This window comes from Schistocerca serialis, chromosome 9, assembly GCF_023864345.2.
Source record: "Schistocerca serialis cubense isolate TAMUIC-IGC-003099 chromosome 9, iqSchSeri2.2, whole genome shotgun sequence".
In the NCBI taxonomy this organism is placed as follows: domain Eukaryota; kingdom Metazoa; phylum Arthropoda; class Insecta; order Orthoptera; family Acrididae; genus Schistocerca; species Schistocerca serialis.
Window position 1 is genome coordinate 208,396,971 of NC_064646.1, and position 19,813 is coordinate 208,416,783.

The 19,813-nt window shown below is 42.1% G+C and overlaps 1 protein-coding gene across 1 annotated transcript; it reads left to right on the forward strand.

The window, feature by feature from the left end:
- The first annotated feature begins 5,697 nt into the window (after positions 1-5,697).
- Positions 5,698-6,357, forward strand: LOC126419482 (uncharacterized). Its single transcript, XM_050086671.1, has one exon. The coding sequence runs from the start codon at positions 5,698-5,700 to the stop codon at positions 6,355-6,357; it is 660 nt and encodes a 219-aa protein (XP_049942628.1).
- The last annotated feature ends 13,456 nt before the right edge of the window (positions 6,358-19,813 follow it).

A 19,813-nucleotide genomic window follows, 5' to 3' on the forward strand; every position in this document is an offset into this window, starting at 1 on the left:
GTGATGTCGTTAGTTTAGTTAGGTTTAAATAGTTCTAAGTTCTAGGAGACTGATGACCACAGATGTTAAGTCCCATAGTGCTCAGAGCCATTTGAACTATTTTTTTTTATTGCCGTACCCTTCTACGGATTCGCCATTGACTCTTTGCGTCGTTGTCCCTCATCTAGAGCAGCAAGTGAAGCAAAGAATGGTACAAATGGCTCTGAGCGCTATCGAACTTAACATCTGAGCTCATCAGTCCCCTTGAACGTAGAACTACTTAAACCTAAGTAACCTAAGGACATCACACACATCTATGCCCGAGGCAGGATTCGAACCTGCGACCGTAGCGGCCTCGCGGTTCGAGACTGAAGCGGCTACAACCGCTCGGCCAGATCGTCCGGCTAAGTGAAAAACCACACGATTATTCCACTGTATCAGGTGACTACAATACTGTGTTTGCTCAGCTGGCGGCGTGCTATGGTGCTGCGTCGCTGGAATTTCACTGAATGCCAGTACTGCAAACAATTAACCGCAAGCAGAGAAAATATTAATTTAAATATACTTGTACTGATATTTTGTAACCGACAAGTTGAGAACCCAGCGTTGTCCGGGCATTTATTTACGCTGATCGTCCATCAGTCCATCTCTTCCCCCCCCCCCCCCCTCTCTGCCTATCTCCTCCTGACACCTCTCTCTGTTCCTGTCCCCCTCTATCCTTACTGCTCCCATCTCTTCCTCTCGCCCCCTTCTCCTTCCAGGTCCTCCTCTTTCTCAGCCAATTTCCCCCTCCCCCTCTGTCTGCAATCTCCTGCTCTCCGATCTTTTAGCCTCATCTTTCCTTTCTCTATCTCCTCTCTCCGTGTTTCCTCCCTCAGCTACCTCTGTTCATCTCCTCCTCCTCCTCCTTCTCCTACCTATGCCATCTCGCTATCTGTCCATCTCCTTCCCTTCACTCTCGACGTTATTTCAATCACATTAGCAGAAAGCTACAGTATTTCTTTCCAGAAGGTAGCTGATGTGTGTACCGAATTAGGCTGAAATCATTCAAGGGGTTTAGAATGATATCTTTACCCATGGCTTTGGCCGCATACGTGCCTATCGAATGTACACTGCTGGCCATTAAAATTGCTACACCAAGAAGAAATGCAGATGATAAACGGGTATTCATTGGACAAATTTTCTAGAACTGACATGTGATTACATTTTCACGCAAATGGGGTGCATAGATCCTGAGAAATCAGTACCCAGAACAACCACCACTGGCCGTAATAACGGCCATGATCGCTTGGGCATTTAGCCAAACAGAGCCTGGATGGCGTGTACCGGTACAGCCACCAATGTAGCTTCAACACGATACAATAGTTCATCAAGAGTAGTGACTGGCGTACTCTGTCGAGCCTGTTGCTCGGCCACCATTGACGAGACGTTTTCAATAGGTGAGCGATCTGGAGAATGTGCTGGTCAGGGCAGCAGTCGAACATTTTCTGTACCCAGAAAGGCCCGTACAGGACATGCAACATACGGTCGTGCACTATCCTGCTGAAATGTAGGGTTTCGCAGGGATCGAATGAAGGGTGGGGCCACGGGTCGTAACACATCTGAAATGTAACGTCCACTGTTCAAAGTGCACTCAATGTGAACAAGAGGTGACCGAGACGTGTAACCAATGGCACCCCATACCATCACGCTTGGTGATACGCCAGTATGGCGATGACGAATACACGCTTCCAATGTGCGTTCACCGTGATGTCGCCAAACACGGATGCGACTATCATGATGCTGTAAACTGAACCTGGATTCATCCGAAAAAATGACATTTTGCCATTCGTGCGCCCAGGCTCGTCATTGAGTACACCATGTCAGGCGCTCCTGTCTGTGATTCAGCGTCAAGGGTAACCGCAGCTATGGCCAACGAGCTGATAGTCCATGCTGCTGCAAACGTCGTCGAACTGTTCGTGCAGATGATTGTTGTCTTGCAAAAGTCCCCATCTATTGACTCAGTGATCGAGACGTGGCTGCACGATCCGTTACAGCCATGCGGATAAGATGCCTGTCATCTCGACTGCTAGTGATACGAGGCCGTTGGGATCCAGCACAGCGTTCCGTATTACCCTCCTGAATCCACCGATTCCATATTCTGCCATCAGTCATTGGATCTCAACCAACGCGAGCAGCAATGTCGCGATACGATAAACCGCAATCGGGTATAGGCTACAATCCGACCTTTATCAAAGTCGGAAACGTGACGGCACGCATTTCTTTTCCTTACACGAGACATCACAACAACGTTTCACCAGGCAACACCGGTCAACTGCTGTTTGTGTATGAGAAATCGGTTGGAAACTTTCCTCATGTCAGCGCGTTGTAGGTGCCGTCACCGGCGCCAACCTTGTGTAAATTCTCTGAAAAGGTAATCATTCGCATATCACAGCATCTTCTTCCTGTCTGTTAAATTCTGCGTCTGTCGCACGTCATCTTCGTGGTGTAGCAATTTTAATGGCCAGTAGTGTATTTCACATATATTTAACATATTTCAGCTATGCCTCTAGCTAGCTTCGACCTGCAGTTCCATTTTCACGGAACTGAATATCTATAACGTATGTACTGTCGAGTGATGGAATTTCACGTGTACATCCAGTAATATACGAGTATATGATAACTGTGAAATGTGTTGTGTATAGAGCTGTTGCTGAAGAAGCACTAAATGAAATCGTCATGTATGATATGGCATTTTTCACTCATCTCAGTGTTTATTACGTCATATTTCCTATACTGCATGTCGAAGATTAATATACACTGCTCAACAAAAGTATGGAAAACTATCATAAAGTGTAGTATACGATACTAGAGGTCTCGTTGACCTAGGCACTGCATGCATTATACAGTTAGAGCCCATACCCTGAGGACTTTTTCCGGTCATGTAAACATACCGCTGCAGCAGCAGCCAACCACGAGCATGTCCATTATCACTATTAGATCCTCTCAGTTTCGCAACTCAGACCAAAGAATGCATCAAGGTGGTCTCCATTCCAGAAGACCAGTCAGAAGTTTTGTACTGAGCCAATGGAACCGATGCAGTCCAAAGATCTAGGTTCCTGCACATCAATATTGGACCATTGCAGAATGGAGTTTGCTGACGAGACCAGGATTGGTGTGCGAGCAGACACAAGACGTGTTAGCATTTAGATAAGCGCTAAATGACTCCAGGAACGCCGGTAATTTCTGGACGTCGATCTGTTTGCAGGTGGAAGTGCAATATTCTGAGTGGCAATAGTGATTGCACGACGAATCTAATTCCCATCTACGGAAATTTCACCTCCAAGATGCCCTACAAACGATTGTAAGGCACTACAGACTCGAGGTCGGTGGCACCTTCATCCTAGTCGATGGTAGTACAAGACCGCATTGTACTCTAACAATGTCTCGGGATCTTCAGAGATGCGACATCAACCGAATGCACTGGCCAGCACAGTCCCCAGGTATGAATATGACTGAGCATGGCTTTGACCTGTTGGAGGTGGCCACTGCACAGCGTCCGACGCAAACTGACAATCTTAATGACTCACTGAAGCTGCCATTGAGAAGTGGGATCTCATACCCCACGATAAACCTAATGGTCTTACCCAGAGCACGCTTTACAGAGTGGAAAAACTCACCCGAGTGCGGGGAGGACATATTGACTATTAAAGACTGATAATCATCTTCAAGAAATAAAGATCACTGTTTTCGTTTTAAAGAGGTACACTTAGGATTGGATTGATTGGATGGTTTTGGGGGAAGAGATCAAACAGCGAGGTCATCGGTCTCATCGGAGTAGGGGAGGATGGGGAAGGAAGTCGGCCGTGCTCTTTCAAAGTAACCATCCCAATATTTGCCTGGAGCGAATTAGGGAAATCACGGAAAACCTAAATCAGGATGGCCGGACGCGGGATTGAACCGTCGTTCTCCAGAATGCGAGTCCAGGGTGCTACCACTGCGCCACCTCGCTCGGTGGGTACACTTAGGAGAGAGCCTGCATTTTTTGTAATGTTTCTTGCAGCTAATCAAAATCGTTCTAGTTTTCAGAAGGAATTATGTTTATTTTGATAATAAGGTATTTTAGAAAGCTCAGTGGGTGGATTGTGTAAACTTCGTGACATTCCAAACTTTTGTTGGGGTGTATAATTTTTTTTTCTACGTACGTTCAGTGACATATGTTGTGTTATGAATAGAGGTAGTAGCAATAAAGTCGAAAATTTAAACGTACTGCAATTTTTCACACATCTAAGTGTTTGTTACATCATCATCTCCTGAACTACGTGTCGTACAATGATATAATTTTTTAGTACATTCAGTGGTGCGTGTGACTGCTACCCGAAAAATTTGTCGCCAATGCAGTTAGTCGTATAGACGTAACAGGTTAAAACGTCATCGTTCAAGCAGCAGGTTTACTGCATGAACGGCGAAACTTTAATGAGCGGTAAACTTTTTTCTAAGCGATAAACTTTTTTCCTGTCATCGTTTTCGGGTGGTCGACATCGATAAAACTAAGTGTAAAAGTTTGAAATTAAGTGTAAAGTTTTTCAAAAATCCCTAAGTGTTCTTATTTTCAAATAATGGGTGGCTAAAGTATGGATATTCGTGTGTCGTGGACTACTTTGCTTTTGCATTCCCACGCCCACCCTTATGATAGGTAGGTTGCTCTTATTCCCGCAGCGATGATATCCAAACAGAAAGTGATAAATGTACCAAGTTCTTTTAAAATCGGTCCATTGGAGGTAGGAAGAATGGCTCAAATGGCTCTGAGCACTATGGGACTTAACTTCTGAGGTCATCAGTCCCCTAGAACTTAGAACTACTTAAACCTAACTAACCTAAGGACATCACGCACATCCATGCCCAAGGTAGGATTCGAACCTGCGACCGTAGCGTTCGCGCGGTTCCAGACTGTAGTGCCTAGAACCGCTCGACCACCCCGGCCGGCGAGGTAGGAAGAGATGTGGAATATACGTACATACACATATATACTTACAAATATTTTTATACTATGTACGAATTTAGTTTTCAGTTATTTTGCTGTGTTCTATGTACAGCCTATGGCTTGTCTTTGATATACAACGTTCTAAAGTATATTGCACATTTAATACGAAGTAACCATTTCGTCGCAAATTCAAGGGAGGGCACTAATGTCATCGCTGTTTTGCGCAACACACCCCTATGAAATAATTAAATAACTGAGAAAGTACTTTTTCAGACGATAACTAAACTTGTGCAGCAACAGTATCGCCTACAGGTAGACCGAAAAATATATCATACTAGAAATCTTAAACATGGCTACGAGTGAGCAACTGCGTAAATCTGAAGAGGTTGAAAAAAATCAGGCAGTTGCAACTGTTGACGGATTTTTTCAACCTCTTCACACTAAAAAGTTTTCGGTGACAGCATACTGGTCTCTAAATCATTACGTTCCACTTTTTAAACTTGCCACCTGTGAATTTTTCCCCGTGTCGTTGTAATCAGATGCGGACCGGACAGAGAGACCAGACGTATTCACCCGTCTCGTGGGCAGACAGTGGGCGCTCCGTCCTCAGTCTGAACATTCGCCACCTGTGGCTGTTCGGACTGTGGCCGCTGCACGACTTCTGGCCCTTCTACCTGTACACCGCCTGCGGCCTCCTGCTAGGCTTCTGGAATGCCGTGGAAGGTGCGCTGGCCGCGTACTTCTCCTGGGGAGACATGGACGACACGACGCTGGCGCTGCTCACCGCCATTACTCAGGGCTGCGGCGCCCTCAAAATGGTCGTCTTCATGTGCACCAGGCGCCACTTCAGCGCGCTGGTGCGCCGGCTGGACACCCTCCTGTCGCTGCAGAGCGAGGTCTGCGGCGGCGGCGGCGGCTCTGTGCCGGCGGCCATCCTGCGCGCCTCCCGGAGGCGGGCGCACCGCGCCACGCTGGGCACGCTGCTCTTCATGCTGTCGCAGTGCTTCGTGTGGTACCCCATACCGCTTGTGGCGCACGCGGAAGAGCGCCGGCTGCCGTTCGCGCAGCACCCCTGGGACGGCAACAGACACCACTACGCGCTGTCCTACTTCGCCCAGTGCGCGGCCGGCTTGCTCATGACGCAGATCAGCTTCGGCGTCGACTGCCTCTTCGCGTCGGCCATGATCCTTGTGGCTGCCCAGCTACAGATCCTAGCCGTGCGCCTCAAGGAGATGGCGGTCGTGTCCAGTATCCCGTGTAAAGGAAAGACCGCATACTTTGAGGAAGACCTCCTGACGAAAGGCACCGACCAAATGTATAACTCACTGCGCATTTGCATCGAAGACCATCAGAAAATCTTACGGTCAGTTTTCTTCATCTCAGCCTTGCTATGTACTTCATTAACATACTCTTAGTTTTATTGTGTCCATGCTTTTGGTATCCTTTCAAAGTTAATAGAATACCACATGTCATTTACAAGTTAAGATAAATAGCAAATGCAACAAATGCGAGAAATTAAGGTAGAATATAAATAAAAATAATGAAAATAGTACAAATAATACTTAGATTGGAACTACCAAGAGGAGCGTAAATACATGGCCAAAAGAACACAAAAGTCTTTGCCGACTAGGAAAAATAGAGAAATCACCTTTGAGATAGCATGTTCTTCAGTCAGGAAACCACAAAATGAAGTTCTCTGAAGCAGAAATTCTATCTACAACGCTAAATTATTATCTACGTCTATGTAGAGAAATCATTGAAATTTATAAGCATCAGGATAATTTTAATAGGAAAGAGGAGGCAATGAGACTTAGCGACGTATGGACAGTAGCTCTGAAGAATCGCTAGGCAATTTTATTTTTGACGAGACGACAATCGTTAGTTAAGTTTTACATTTGTTTAGGATTCTCTCTGCTCGTCACGTGTTACTTCGACCACGCCCCCTTTTCTGCAGTATATATGTCGCTCTAGACGTCCGACCGGGCAGTCGGCAAGACTCAACGGAGGAGCGCCTTTGAGGATGTCCAGCGCAGTTCTGGACGAAACGTCAGGAATAGAAGAGATCCTTGGACAACGACCTCACATCCCTAAAGGTTTACCAGCAGCTATGTTATCCTGTCGTAAAGCCTTCTTAGTATACACATTTTGTAGTTATTAGAGATAACATTAAACACTGTAGGAAACACAGCAAATCCTTAGCTGACGAACACCGTAAGGTGTCGAAGATGAGTGTCTGTAAGAAGAAACAAGACGACTTAGACAAAATTTTCAGTTGCTGTGATGGATGGCAGCTAGCTCTAAATGTGGAAAAATGTAACTTAATGAGGATGAGTTGGAAGAACAAGTCTTTAAGGTTCGGATACAGTATTAATAGTGTCCAGCTTGAGACAGTTAATATCTGCGCGTAACGTTGCAAAACGATTTGAAATAGAACGAACATGTAAGAACTGTGGTAGGGAAGGTGATTGGCCGACTTTGGTTTATTGGGAGAATTTAGGAAAACATGGTTCACACGTAAACCACATCGCATATTGAACTCTGGTGCAACCTGTTCTTGAATATTGCTCAAGTCTTTGGGATCTATACCAGGTCGGACTGAAGAAAGACATCGAAGCAATTCAGAGGCGGCCTGCTAGATTTGTTTCCGGTAGGGTGGAGAAATACGTAAGTGTTACGGCGATCTTTCGGGAACTCAAATAGGAATCCTTGGAGTCTAGGCAATCCTATTTTCGAGGAATGCTGTTGAGAAAATTCAGAGAACCGTCATCTGAAGCTGACTGCAGAATGATTCTGCTGCCGCCAACATCTAATGCGCGTATGTCGGCGAGGATAAGATACGAAGAATTAGGGTTCTTACTGAGGCCTATAGACAATAGCTTTTCGGTCGCTCTTTTTGCAAGTGGAACATGGGAGGGAATGACTGATAGTGGCACTTGGTATCCTCCTACACACACAGTACGGTGGCTTGCGGAGTATCTACGTAGATGTTGATGTGGATAGGCGTGGTTACTTCCACTAGACGTAACCTCCTTTTGACGCGGTTGTCTACTTCTGTCATCTGCCAGCTACCCTCTTTCCTTTGGCGTAACTAGTGCTTCTTGTTTCATGAACAATCTGTGTTGTAGACTCTTATCTAGGACCGCTCTGCCTTGCATGCACTGTACGCTAGTTAGGCTCATGTCTCCTTACCACGTTGCACGAAGTCTTTATTCTCTATACTGTCAACCCACCTGAATTTCAACAGTTTCCGTACCATTAAGTTTTTAAGGCTTATAATCCTTACGTTCATCTCTACTTTCTGTATGTTTCACACCTGTGAAGAGCTGATGTCCTTATGTACCACTTTTTGAATATTTTTTTAATCCATAGTTTTATACTTTTAATTTTACCAGTTCTTTTTTTTATACAACCCACTTTAAGCTTTGTGAGTACTTGTTGCTAAGTCCTTCTAGCATCTGCCTTATTTATCTATTCTACTTTCGATGCAGCAAAATTCATCGCCTTCTTGTCTACTCTTAACATTTAGCCAACCAATGCGTCTAACTTCTCACACATCGTTACCTTAGCTTATATATTGCAATTGTCAGCTAGATATAATAATGAGAACTATGAACTGACGCAACGTACAAAGAGGAGATTGTTACAGCAGCTAAATGTATCTGTAACAGTTATAGAGCGCTTCATTTTTTTCTCTCTAACTTGGCAACTACTCGTAGCAAACAAGTAAAGATCATGTCGCAGCAACACGCTTCTCAATATAGAAACTGTTCCTTTGTTGCAGGTTTGTCACTCATCTGCAGAACACAATGAGTCCCATGGCAATAATGCAATTCGGAGCCAGTGTTTTTGTCATATGCTTTGCATTATTTCAAGCAACATATGTAAGTTCTTTGTGGTACCTTACCTTAGTAGCACAGTAATTAGGTGTATTAGAATTAGTGTTCCAATGACACTGTTTGTTTTCGCGAGAGCTTTCGCGAGCATCTTCTGCATGCTGCGCATGATGTTACTGGTCCACGATATGTGAAAAGGAAATGTAGTACATTTACTGGAGTTGTTGAATCTATGTAACAGCTGTTTTGGTAACGTTGTCCTAGATTACACTGAGTGCATGGAAAAGAGATCTTAGCACTTAATGTCTCAATTTCTCATGCGAAAATAAGAAGGAATTCATAACCAGCCTCATTTGCCAAACGGTTAGTCAGCGACAAATACTCAAGATATCTACTGTAAATTCATTGGTCATTCCACGTGGCATTCAGTGTGTATATCGGATTGCTCAGAATATCTCACACAAAGTGTTCGTAGTGTGTACCTCTCAACTGAAGACAGGAGACAGTCTGCTGTCACAGCGTGTTCCGGACCCTCCCAAATAATTTAAGCGAATTTTTGAGCGTACATTTTCACGTATTTCCACAACTCACACAGCAAGAGACAATTCGTCACTGATAGATATCGCGTGAAGTGTGAGCTTCACGTAACCCACAGAAAGAAGAAATGAGACGAGTTTATATGAAATGATAGGGCAATTCTAGGAATTGTTTAATTGTCACATACTATATCTACTGACCAGGGTAACATGTATTAAAGTGCGTCTGGGCGTTCAAACACACTGAAACGTTTAGAAAGGCTTTCATCCATGCAGTCACGCTATATCTGTGAAGAGAGAATTAAAATGCTGTCGTAATTGAGACAGTAGCAATCTCGAACACGAAACTAGTAACTTCTGGTTTCAAGTGGTATAGGTTCCTCCATTTATATTTACAAAAAGAATCCGAAACTTAGGAGCTACCCATTATTTTCCAGAAATGTTCCACAAATGTCATATGCAAGTTTCCGCATATAACATGGACATGTCTCATAGTTCATAAATGGATCAAGTCATCACACAAAGTGTAAATCATGTACATGTTTTATAGTTGATAAATGGATCAACTTATCGAGAAAAGCACATAAATGTAAGCGTAATTAGCACCAAACTAGTAGATTTTTTCATTTACTCATATACGGTAGCAACTGTGGATTCCTTCGACAAAAGATGCAATTTTCATAATAAAAACCGGGATAAGAGTGGCAATAACTCTTTTTAACATCAGTACTGGAGCTTTTCACGCAGGCAGTCGGGAATGACACTATGTTACCTGCATTACCTCGAAAATACCGTATATGACAATACGGATGGAAGGATGAAGTTCACGAACCTCGACTCCATATGGCACCGCTGTACCCAGTGACTGTATATTGTTACAAGGAAGGATATTATTACAGCAATTAGTTGCAATCCCTTCGATTTATTATTGTTCTTGCATATCCAGATTTCGACTATAAACAGCCATCTTCAACGCATCTGAGTGTTACGACTGAGAAAAAGTTGTAATGTGCAGTTCTACGTTGGGAACCATCAACAGTGACTAGTGTTAGACTTTTATAGAAAATGTATAATGATGTTACACCCGGATGATAAAAATATTTACTTGATAGACAACGGTTCAGTTACAAACTGAACTGAGACCAGTTCGTGGGAACTACGGCACAGCTGTACGCATTGCGCTTTCATTCTGCCCATCCTTGCCTGTTGGCCAGGCAGGCAAGCTGCCACACGTTAGCAGCATCGTGGGCAGGTTGCCTTACTCCAATCCACGCCAAGCTATGCCCAATCCAAGCAGGACTATAGGAGTCTTGCTCATCTGCCGTCTTCCCGCTGTGCTACTCTACGTAGAAATCTATTTTGTAAGCTGTTATTGTAATGGTATGAGCAGAGTTCGGAAGTTGGTGAAAATAGGCGCGTATCACAAACCTCCGTTCGTATGCAGAGCTTATTTAATTATTACGATACGAACTGTTTTTCTCTATAACTTAACCATGTTGTACTGGTATTAGCTAGTCTTAACTCAGTTTGTAACTGAACCGTTCAGATCACATCTAATAGAGGTTTCTTTCTTTTCAGTTCAGTAAACTTTACCAACAGCCGTGACCTTTAGTTTATTTTATTTTATTTCGAACGCAACCAGTTTCGGCAATTAATTTTGCCATCTTCAGGCCCCATACGCTTTTTTCGAATCAACACCCCTATTTTTTCTCAGAACTTCGAACATCGTACACCATTTTACATTGTCGAACGCTTTTTCCAGGTCGAGAAATCTAATGAACTTGTCTTTGTTTTCCTGTAGTCTTGCTTGCATTACCAATCGCAACGTCAGAACTGCCGCTACGATGCCTTTTGTCTTTCCTAAAGCCAAACTGATCATCTAACACTTCCTCAATTTTCTTTTCCATTCTTCTGTATATTATACTTGTCAGCAATTTCGAAGCATAAACTGATTCTGCGGCAATTCTCGCACTTGCCAGCTCTTGCAGTCTTCGGAATTGTGTGGATGATTTTTTTCCAAAAGTCAAATGGTATGTCGCTAGACTCATACATTCTACACACCAACGTGAATAGTCGTTTTGTTGCCACTTCTCCCAATGACTTTAGAATTTCTGATGGAATGTTGAGTACCACATCCGCCTTGTTTGTTCGTAAATCGTCCAAAGTTCTCTTAAATTCTGATTCAAATACTGGATCCCCTACCTGGTCTATATGAAAAACAAGTTAGGCGGCGATTATTCGTAGAATACAGCTGTTATGTAGTGACAGTTGTCATAATGGGCAATGAAATTTACGAGTGGGTAAATCACTTCAAAAGTGCTGGAAGAGCGTTCGATTAGGGCATCCTTTTGAAAAACGAACAGGTACATGGAGACAGCGCAGTGGATAACTGGTGATCTTCGATGTGCCAGAATTGATGAGACTGCCACAATGCAACATGTGCAATAACATTGAATCTCTAAACTATCGCAGAGTGTATGCTCGATGGATACTTCGTCAACTGATAGACTAAATAAAAGGGAACATTTGGAAATATCTAAGTCACATCTCAGACGTTTCTAAGAGGATGGTCACTTTGTCAGTCACATTGTAACCTTTGACGAAGCGAACCAGTGGACCTTGGAGTGGTGGCATATATCTTGTAGCACAGCAGGGAAATCTAACGCCAAGATGTAGTACGAAACTTGATCAGGTGAGGGTCGGCTGGATTATTAAAAGTCAAACAGTATTAGTGACAGTTACTGTGAATGCTGCGAAGTTCGAATCGAAAATCAAAACGATGAGGAGATGGAAGCTTTGGAAAGGCGTGCTTTTGTTTCAGGATAATGTCCCGCCGTTGTACAACTGGGAGAACCAATAGAACGTATCCAAAACCTTGGTTTAGAGCTGCTGTAGCACCAATCGCTCGGTACTGGCCTACCTTCAAATCATTTTCATCAGTTTGGTCACACCTATGTGGATCCGAGTTTCCGTCGGATGACGAGACGCAGATGATGCAAATGTTAGAAGGAACGTCAGCGTTGGCCGTAATATTGATGGTTTATTGATCGTTTCTTAGCTTTGCTTACTGGTAATAACTTGATACCAGTACCTCTGAGTTTAATTTGCACACCACAGCGCTGAAGATGATCACTATGTGATTGAAAATCGACTTAGCTGTCAGTAAACCATCAATATTACGGCCGACGCTGACCTTCCCTCTAATTTCACGTATATGGTCACTGTGCACACACCTTTCCATAGAATAGCCAATCAATAAAATATACAAACGTGATTGTGTATGATGATAAAAAGTTGCTTTCAGAACGGCATTGGGAACATTCCCAAGAAAAGCACCAAGTGCGTACGTAGAGAAATGATGGCACTTGCAATGTCCTTTTCCCAATAAAACAGTATCTTTCAGAAAATTCCCTTTTCTTTATGACCTTAATCTATTGGTTATCAACTAAAGATTAAAACTGAACAAATTGCAAAAAGTTGGGAAATTGATGAGATGGGACCTGGATAAATTGAAAGAACCAGAGGTTGTAGAGAGCTTCAGGGAGAACATTAGGGAATGATTGACAAGAATGGGGGAAAGAAATACAGTAGATGTAGAATGGGTAGCTTTGAGACATGAAATAGTGAAGGTAGCAGAGGATCAAGTAGGTAAAAAGACGAGGGCTAATAGATATCCTTGAGTAACAGAAGAGATATTGAATTTAATTGATGAAAGGAGAAAATACAAAAATATAGTAAATGAAGCAGACAAAAAGGAATACAAACGTCTCAAAAATGAGATCGACAGGAAGTGGAAAATGGATAAGCAGGGATGGCTAGAGGACAAATGTAAGGATGTAGAGGCACATATCTCACTAAGGGTAAGATAGATACTGCCTACAGGAAAATTAAAGAGACCTTTGGAGAAAAGAGGACGACTTGCATGAATATCAAGAGCACAGATGGAAACCCAGTACTGAGCAAAGAAGGGAAAGCAGAAAGGTGGAAGGAGTATATAGAGGGTCTATACAAGGGCTACGTTCTTGATGACATTATTATAGAAATGGAAGAGAATGTAGATGAAGATGAAATGGGAGATATGATACTGCGTGAAGAATTTGACAGAGCACTGAAAGATCTAAGTCGAAACAAGGCCCCGGGAGTAGACAACATCCCATTAGAACTAATGACAGCCTTGGGAGAGCCAGGCCTAACAAAACTCTACCATTTACTGAGCAAGATGTATGAGACAGGCGAAGTGCCCTCAGACATCAAGAAGAATATAATAATTCCAATCCCAAAGAAATCAGGTGTTGACAGATGTGAAGATTAGTGAACTATCAGTTTAATAAGCCACGGATGCAAAGTACTAACACGACTTCTTTACTGACGAATGGAAAAACTGGTAGAAGCCGACCTCGGTGAAGATCAGTTTGTATTCCGCAGAAATGTTGGAACACGTGAGGCAATACTGACCCTACGACTTATCTTAGAAAATAGACTAAGGAAAGGCAAACCTACGCTTCTAACATTTGACAATTTTGAGTGGAATACTCTCTTTTGAATTCTGAAGGTGGTAGGGGTAAAATACAGGGGGCGAAAAGCTATTTACAATTTGTACAGAAACCAGGTAGCAGTTATAAGAGTCGAGGGGTATCAAAGGGAAGCAGTGGTTAGGAAGGGAGTGAGACAGGGTTGTAGCCTATCCCTGATGAGAAAGCAGTAAAGGAAACAAAAGAAAAACTTGGAGTAGATATTAAAATCCATGGAGAAGATATAAAAACGTTGAGGTTCGCCGATGACATTGTTATTCTGTCAGAGACAGCAAAACGACCTGGAAGAGCAGTTGAACCCAATGGACAATGTCTTGAAAGAAGGATGTAAGATGAACATCAACAAAAGCTAAACGAGGGTAACGGAATGTCGTCGAGTTAAATCGGGTGATGCTGGCGGAATTAGATTAGGAAAGGAGACACTTACAATAGTAAAGTAGTTTTAATATTTGGGGAGCAAAATAATTCATGATGGTCGAAGTAGATGTAAAATGTAGACTGGCAATGGCAAGGAAAGCGTTAACACCGAGTTTAGATTTAAATGTCAGGATTTCGTTTCTGAAAGTATTTGTATGGAGTGTAGCCATGTATGGAAGTGAAACGTGGACGATAAACAGTTTAGACAAGAAGAGAATAGAAGATTTTGAAATGTGGTGCTACAGAAGAATGCTGAAGATTAGATGGGTTGATCACATAACTAATGAGCAGGTATTGAATAGAATTGGGGAGAAGAGGAGCTTGTGGCACAACTTGAGTAGAAGAAGGGATCGGTTGGTAGGACATGTTCTGAGACATCGAGGGCTCACCAATTTAGTATTGGACAGCAGCGTGGAGGGTAAAAATCGTAGAGGGAGACCAAGGGATGAGTACACTAAACAGATTCAGAAGGATGTAGGTTGCAGTAGGTACTGGGAGATGAAGAAGCTTGCACAGGATAGAGTAGCATGGAGAGCTGCATCAAACCAGTCTCAGGACTGAAGACCACAACAACAACATATGACTTGTACGAAAAGTCGATAAAGATCTGACATGCGAGAAAAGACAAGCTTCTTCAATACTCTGTATTCTACAAACACTCTGAAGTAATTTTGTTAACATTTCTGGAGCTTTCTTTGCTTTTTCTTTCAGAGCAAGGACTTCAGTTCAGCACTAAAGTGCACATCTTTTCTCCCCGTTCCGTGTACACAAGTGTACCTCTATTGCTGGGCCGCTAACGAGGTAACTATACAAGTGAGTACCACGTCGAAACAAGAATACCAAATTTACCTTGTTGTATAATTTCCTATTTGTCCGGTGAGTTGGACATTTCACGTTTGTTGTTGTTTTCTCCCCCAGGTATTTTGGAACTTTTTCTCTAATCTGATCTCTCACCTCACTAAAAAAAGCTATCTATGTTATTATACATTACGGTATGGCTGTAGCTCGGTGAAACGTCTATGCATTGTAACTATCTGAATTTGTGCGACAAAGTAGTAGAACGTGGTTTGTGGACTGTCTAATATTCCAATAATTATATTCATAGGAGATAGTTTCTACCTTAATCATCTTTCTTCATCAGATATCTGCTATCGTACAACTTACAGAAATAGGAATAAATCGAAACGGGAGTCTACTTGTTTAACTGTAGTTTCTAACATCAGCGTATTGACAGTTGAAGTGCGTTCTGTTAAAAGACTCTTCTTTGCAGATCTGCATGTCAAGCATGTCTTCTTTGTCGATAACGGTACAGTCCTTCATAAGAGCTCCAGATGTTACTGAGGTGCTCTTAATTATGGTTTACCATATCATTTTCCCTCTGCAAGATGATGATCAGATATCTTGTCCTTCGTGTTTTGAGGATTAAAGTTAAAAGGGAACTTATTTCTTCATCATAGTGGTATGTAGGGAGTGTCTCAACCAGATTATAAAAAGATCGGTGAGTGACATTAGCGATTTTACCCAATCATTTTTGTAGGAGTAGAACACGAGCCTTCTGAGAAGGAGAAAGGAACTGAAACTCTTATCCGAAGAGATTTCTGGAAAAGATAACATAATGAATTAGTTCACCGGCTGCTTAGCGGATGCCCTCTATGCCGATACGACTATCGGATCACTCACTACATTTGGCGTCTCACCGTTGCAGCGTACAAACTCCTTTCTCCGTTTCCTGGACGTTGTTTACGATATTTTTGTCAATGATAAATTCTCTGATGACATTCCAATCGTTTGCTAAAGTCGAGGAGGGTTGCAGGATCTTTTGAAAGGAATGAATAGTCTAATGAGTGCATATTATCAATTGAGAATAAGCCATAGAAGTACAAAAGTAATGAAGAATGGTAGAAAATAGAGCAGCCAGAATCTTAATATCGAATTTGTGACAGGGAAGTAGACGCTGTTGAGGAATTCTGCTATCTTAAAAGCAAGATAAAACATAACGTATGAAGCAAAGAGGACATAAAAAGCCGACTATCACAGGCAAAAATGTATACTAGTGCCAGGTACACATTTTAATTTGAGAAACAAATGTCTGAGAATGTACGTTATTAGCTCCGCAACTTACGTTAGTGAATCGTAAAAGAAGAGTATAAAAAAATTACTTATGTAATGGTGTAGAGGTATGTTGAAATACAGTTGGACTTACATGTTAAGGCGATTGTCTGCTGAATCAGTAAAGATGATGGATCAGAGCGACAGGCTATGTGTTAAGACATCAGGGAATAATTTACATTGTATCTGAGGGAACTGTACCGAGAAGAATCTGTAGAGGAAGACAGAAGGTGAAGTAGTGCTACTCTGGGATGAATCGGACGAAGACATTGGCGAGAGAGAGAGGAGTTCATGGTGGGCTGCATTAAACGAGCTTGAAGGCCGATGACTGAAAAAAAGTGACTCGTAGCTTTAACTTGGATCTGAACTGTCTTGGTTTTATTGTTGTACTTTAGCGCTCACCTTCTGCGATTTTCTTACAACTTTTTAATTTTGAATTGCAGCCTCTATTTCATGTGTGTTCAACCTGATTTAAAAACTGAAGAAAGTACTAGATGTATGTATTACAAAGAACCGAAGGCCTAGTTCAGTCACTAAGCTACGGTTTCGTTGCCTTTCCGGTACGTAATTGGAAACGACATTTGACATTTCTCCGATCGAACATGTAAGCGTCCTTGGTAATGTCACATGTGTACATTGCTCTCATTATGCAAATGATGAGAATAAAGACGATTTAATATTATCACAATTTTAAATATGTCGGATCAGATAGTGGACTCATTTCCGGATGTATGGTGGCTCCACTACCCACTAGGCCATCCCGATTTGTATTTTCCGTGAAAGGAAAGGGACGTTTCCTTTCAAAGTGCAACCACAATATCCCCCTTACTATTTCTCAACTACTGTAAAGGGAATTTAGATATATCCTGAATATTTCACCAGTTTATGGAATAAAATGCTTAAAAACGGAAAACAGGCAGTCTTCCCAGTACTTCCAAGGCTTCAGAACCCAGAAAGAATTCTTCCACATGGCACCTTTATGTAGGTCCTGGTGGTCCAGGGGGGCTGACGTGTAGCAGTCTATTCGAAAAGTTCTTACTAACCTCTCCAAGGTGCTCCAGAAAAGCAGAGCCATTGCCCACCTTGGGCGCAATTTAAAACCTCTGCTCCCAAACACCTCAGTCGGCAGAAGAAAGTGGCATTTTAAAAGTCACCCTGTGTCTTTAGCACAACGCAAGGACGTCGGGATGTCAAATTCTGTTCACTTTTTATGACCGGCTTTATTTTGCAATTGACCCCCACATGCGAAAGCTTTCAATTTCATACAATGACTTTGTCTCAATGCTATACGTCATCTTGGCGATAATTAGTAACTTATAACACAGCTAGGTGTCAACTCAGGGAAAAATATTTACCCACCAATCGTCTCTCAGACACGATCGCACCATTCGTAAAATTTGTATGCGAATAAGTACACTAATTAGAAACCAAACTCCTTGAATTATATTTTAGGCCTGAGTCTTTCTTTAATTGAGAGAATTGTAGATTTTTGCAGTAACGCCGTTTCCTCTTGATAAATAATTTACCACATGATAGTGGCGTAAGGACCAAAACTTGTTATATTAATAGCAATGGGTTGTAAGTGAGAAAATATATGCTCATCCGACAGGGATCTGCTTTTCCTGTATCTTTATCTTAAGAGGAAGGAGCGAAACACTGAATTCATTTATTCTTACTGTCGCAATATAGTGCGCACCCATTTATAATCTCTCTTATTATGAAGCCAAACAATGTTAACTCCCTCTGACAGATCACGCAACGGATAGACACTAGTGGGTTTCGCTACAGTTGTGGAGACGATTCATTCTCTTACAGTATTCTACTTAAGATACAATTATGAAATGGAAATAGTCTTTCTTTTTTCAGGAATAAGTGTAAGGGGTGTTATCAGGATAGACGCCTTGTGCACAGAAGGATATTAAACTGAAGCATGTGCATAAATAGTGTGGCTATTTCTTACCATAAAAAATACTGCCCCTTCAAAATACACTATAATTATTCCAAGACTCCGGGAGTCTCCAGGAACCGAACAGTTCAGCATCAAAATTCGATTAACCATACACACAGCGAAACCTACGGGAGTTCCTGTTCATACACAACATTGTAATAAAGCTATAAAGCTGAAAGGAGGGTTACAGTATGATTGCTAAGTTAAGAGTCTCCGTGACAAAGTATGTTAAATTCATTACATTCCTACGCATTAATATTTCTCTACGCTTAAATAGATTCATTTAACTCATAATTGCTTGCAGAGTTGAAGCCAAGTATCTCCCACTAACACATCTTTAATTTAATTGCACCGCCTCAGACATAGGGATGGTCACATCACAAAAAGGAATTTAACTCGAAAGTTGGCTAACAGGAATACACCCACCATATTTGTAATCCTTTGTTCTAACAATCCTCTATATTTCGCAACGGAGCTAATACGCTTGTATGTTGTGCGGATTTCACTGCACATGTCTGCATGTTCACATGATTTATCGTTTCAGTCCACCAAATAAAGCGCTATGAAACCACAAAAAAAACTCATGCACACGTTATAGAAAACTCTCTGAAGGCCGTTGATTTAATGAACACTTTGGGTCTCCAAGACTTTACAAGATATGGAGAAAAGCACAAAGTGCTATAACTCACAGATAATGAAACACATTGGTATCAGAAAACTACTACAAATTTTATTACTTCACTGGTTTTATACTTTGCGAAATTATGTGTATTAATGAGAGAGTTGAGAGTAAAAAGTTAAGTACCTACTAATAGATGTTGTGAAGAGACATCATCAGATCCGAATGAAAGACAAAGTTCAATCACAAATTCACAAATCACAACTGGTTCTTGCTGAACTGTTTTAGAAATTAATCCTCACAAAGAACACGCGAGATTGTCTCAGACTGTGTTCCGAGGAATGAGCGTACCTGTGGTTGAGCAGCTGGTGCAAGACTGACTCAAAAGCCACCTAAGGCGGCTTGCTGGAGATGGCTAACGGTGTATTCACAAGGTGGGGGAATCTTTCGTTTCATGAATTTAGCTAACGTACACATGAAACAACGGGAGACACAGCCAAGATAGGAGGCTGTGGTGATGCTTATCTGTAGCGGGGCCTCAAAGGGCGTTGATACAACTTCTAAGATGGAATGCGTCTCTCTAACTGCCCCCGTCGTGTTCACTACCATTCTTCCACTCATCCCCATTTAGAAAAACTACTTACACGATGGTAGAGAAAGGGAAGTGGTCGCTGATAGTGAAATAAAATAAAGAAAGTCACTCCAGTGCATTCTTATCCCAAGTCTCTTAGCCACTTCTCACCCATCTACCATGAAAACGTTCTCTGGGAGACTTCACCAATAGAAACTGAGGAACGCAATGACTGAAACAACATGAAAAGAGTTAGTAGAGATCAGTTTCAGTATCAGTAAGACATGCTTTAAATAATGGAACTAT

What these genes read in the sequence shown, in the direction of transcription:
- LOC126419482 (XM_050086671.1), top strand. Translation starts at nt 5,698, where the DNA reads ATGGACGACACGACGCTGGCGCTGCTCACCGCCATTACTCAGGGCTGC.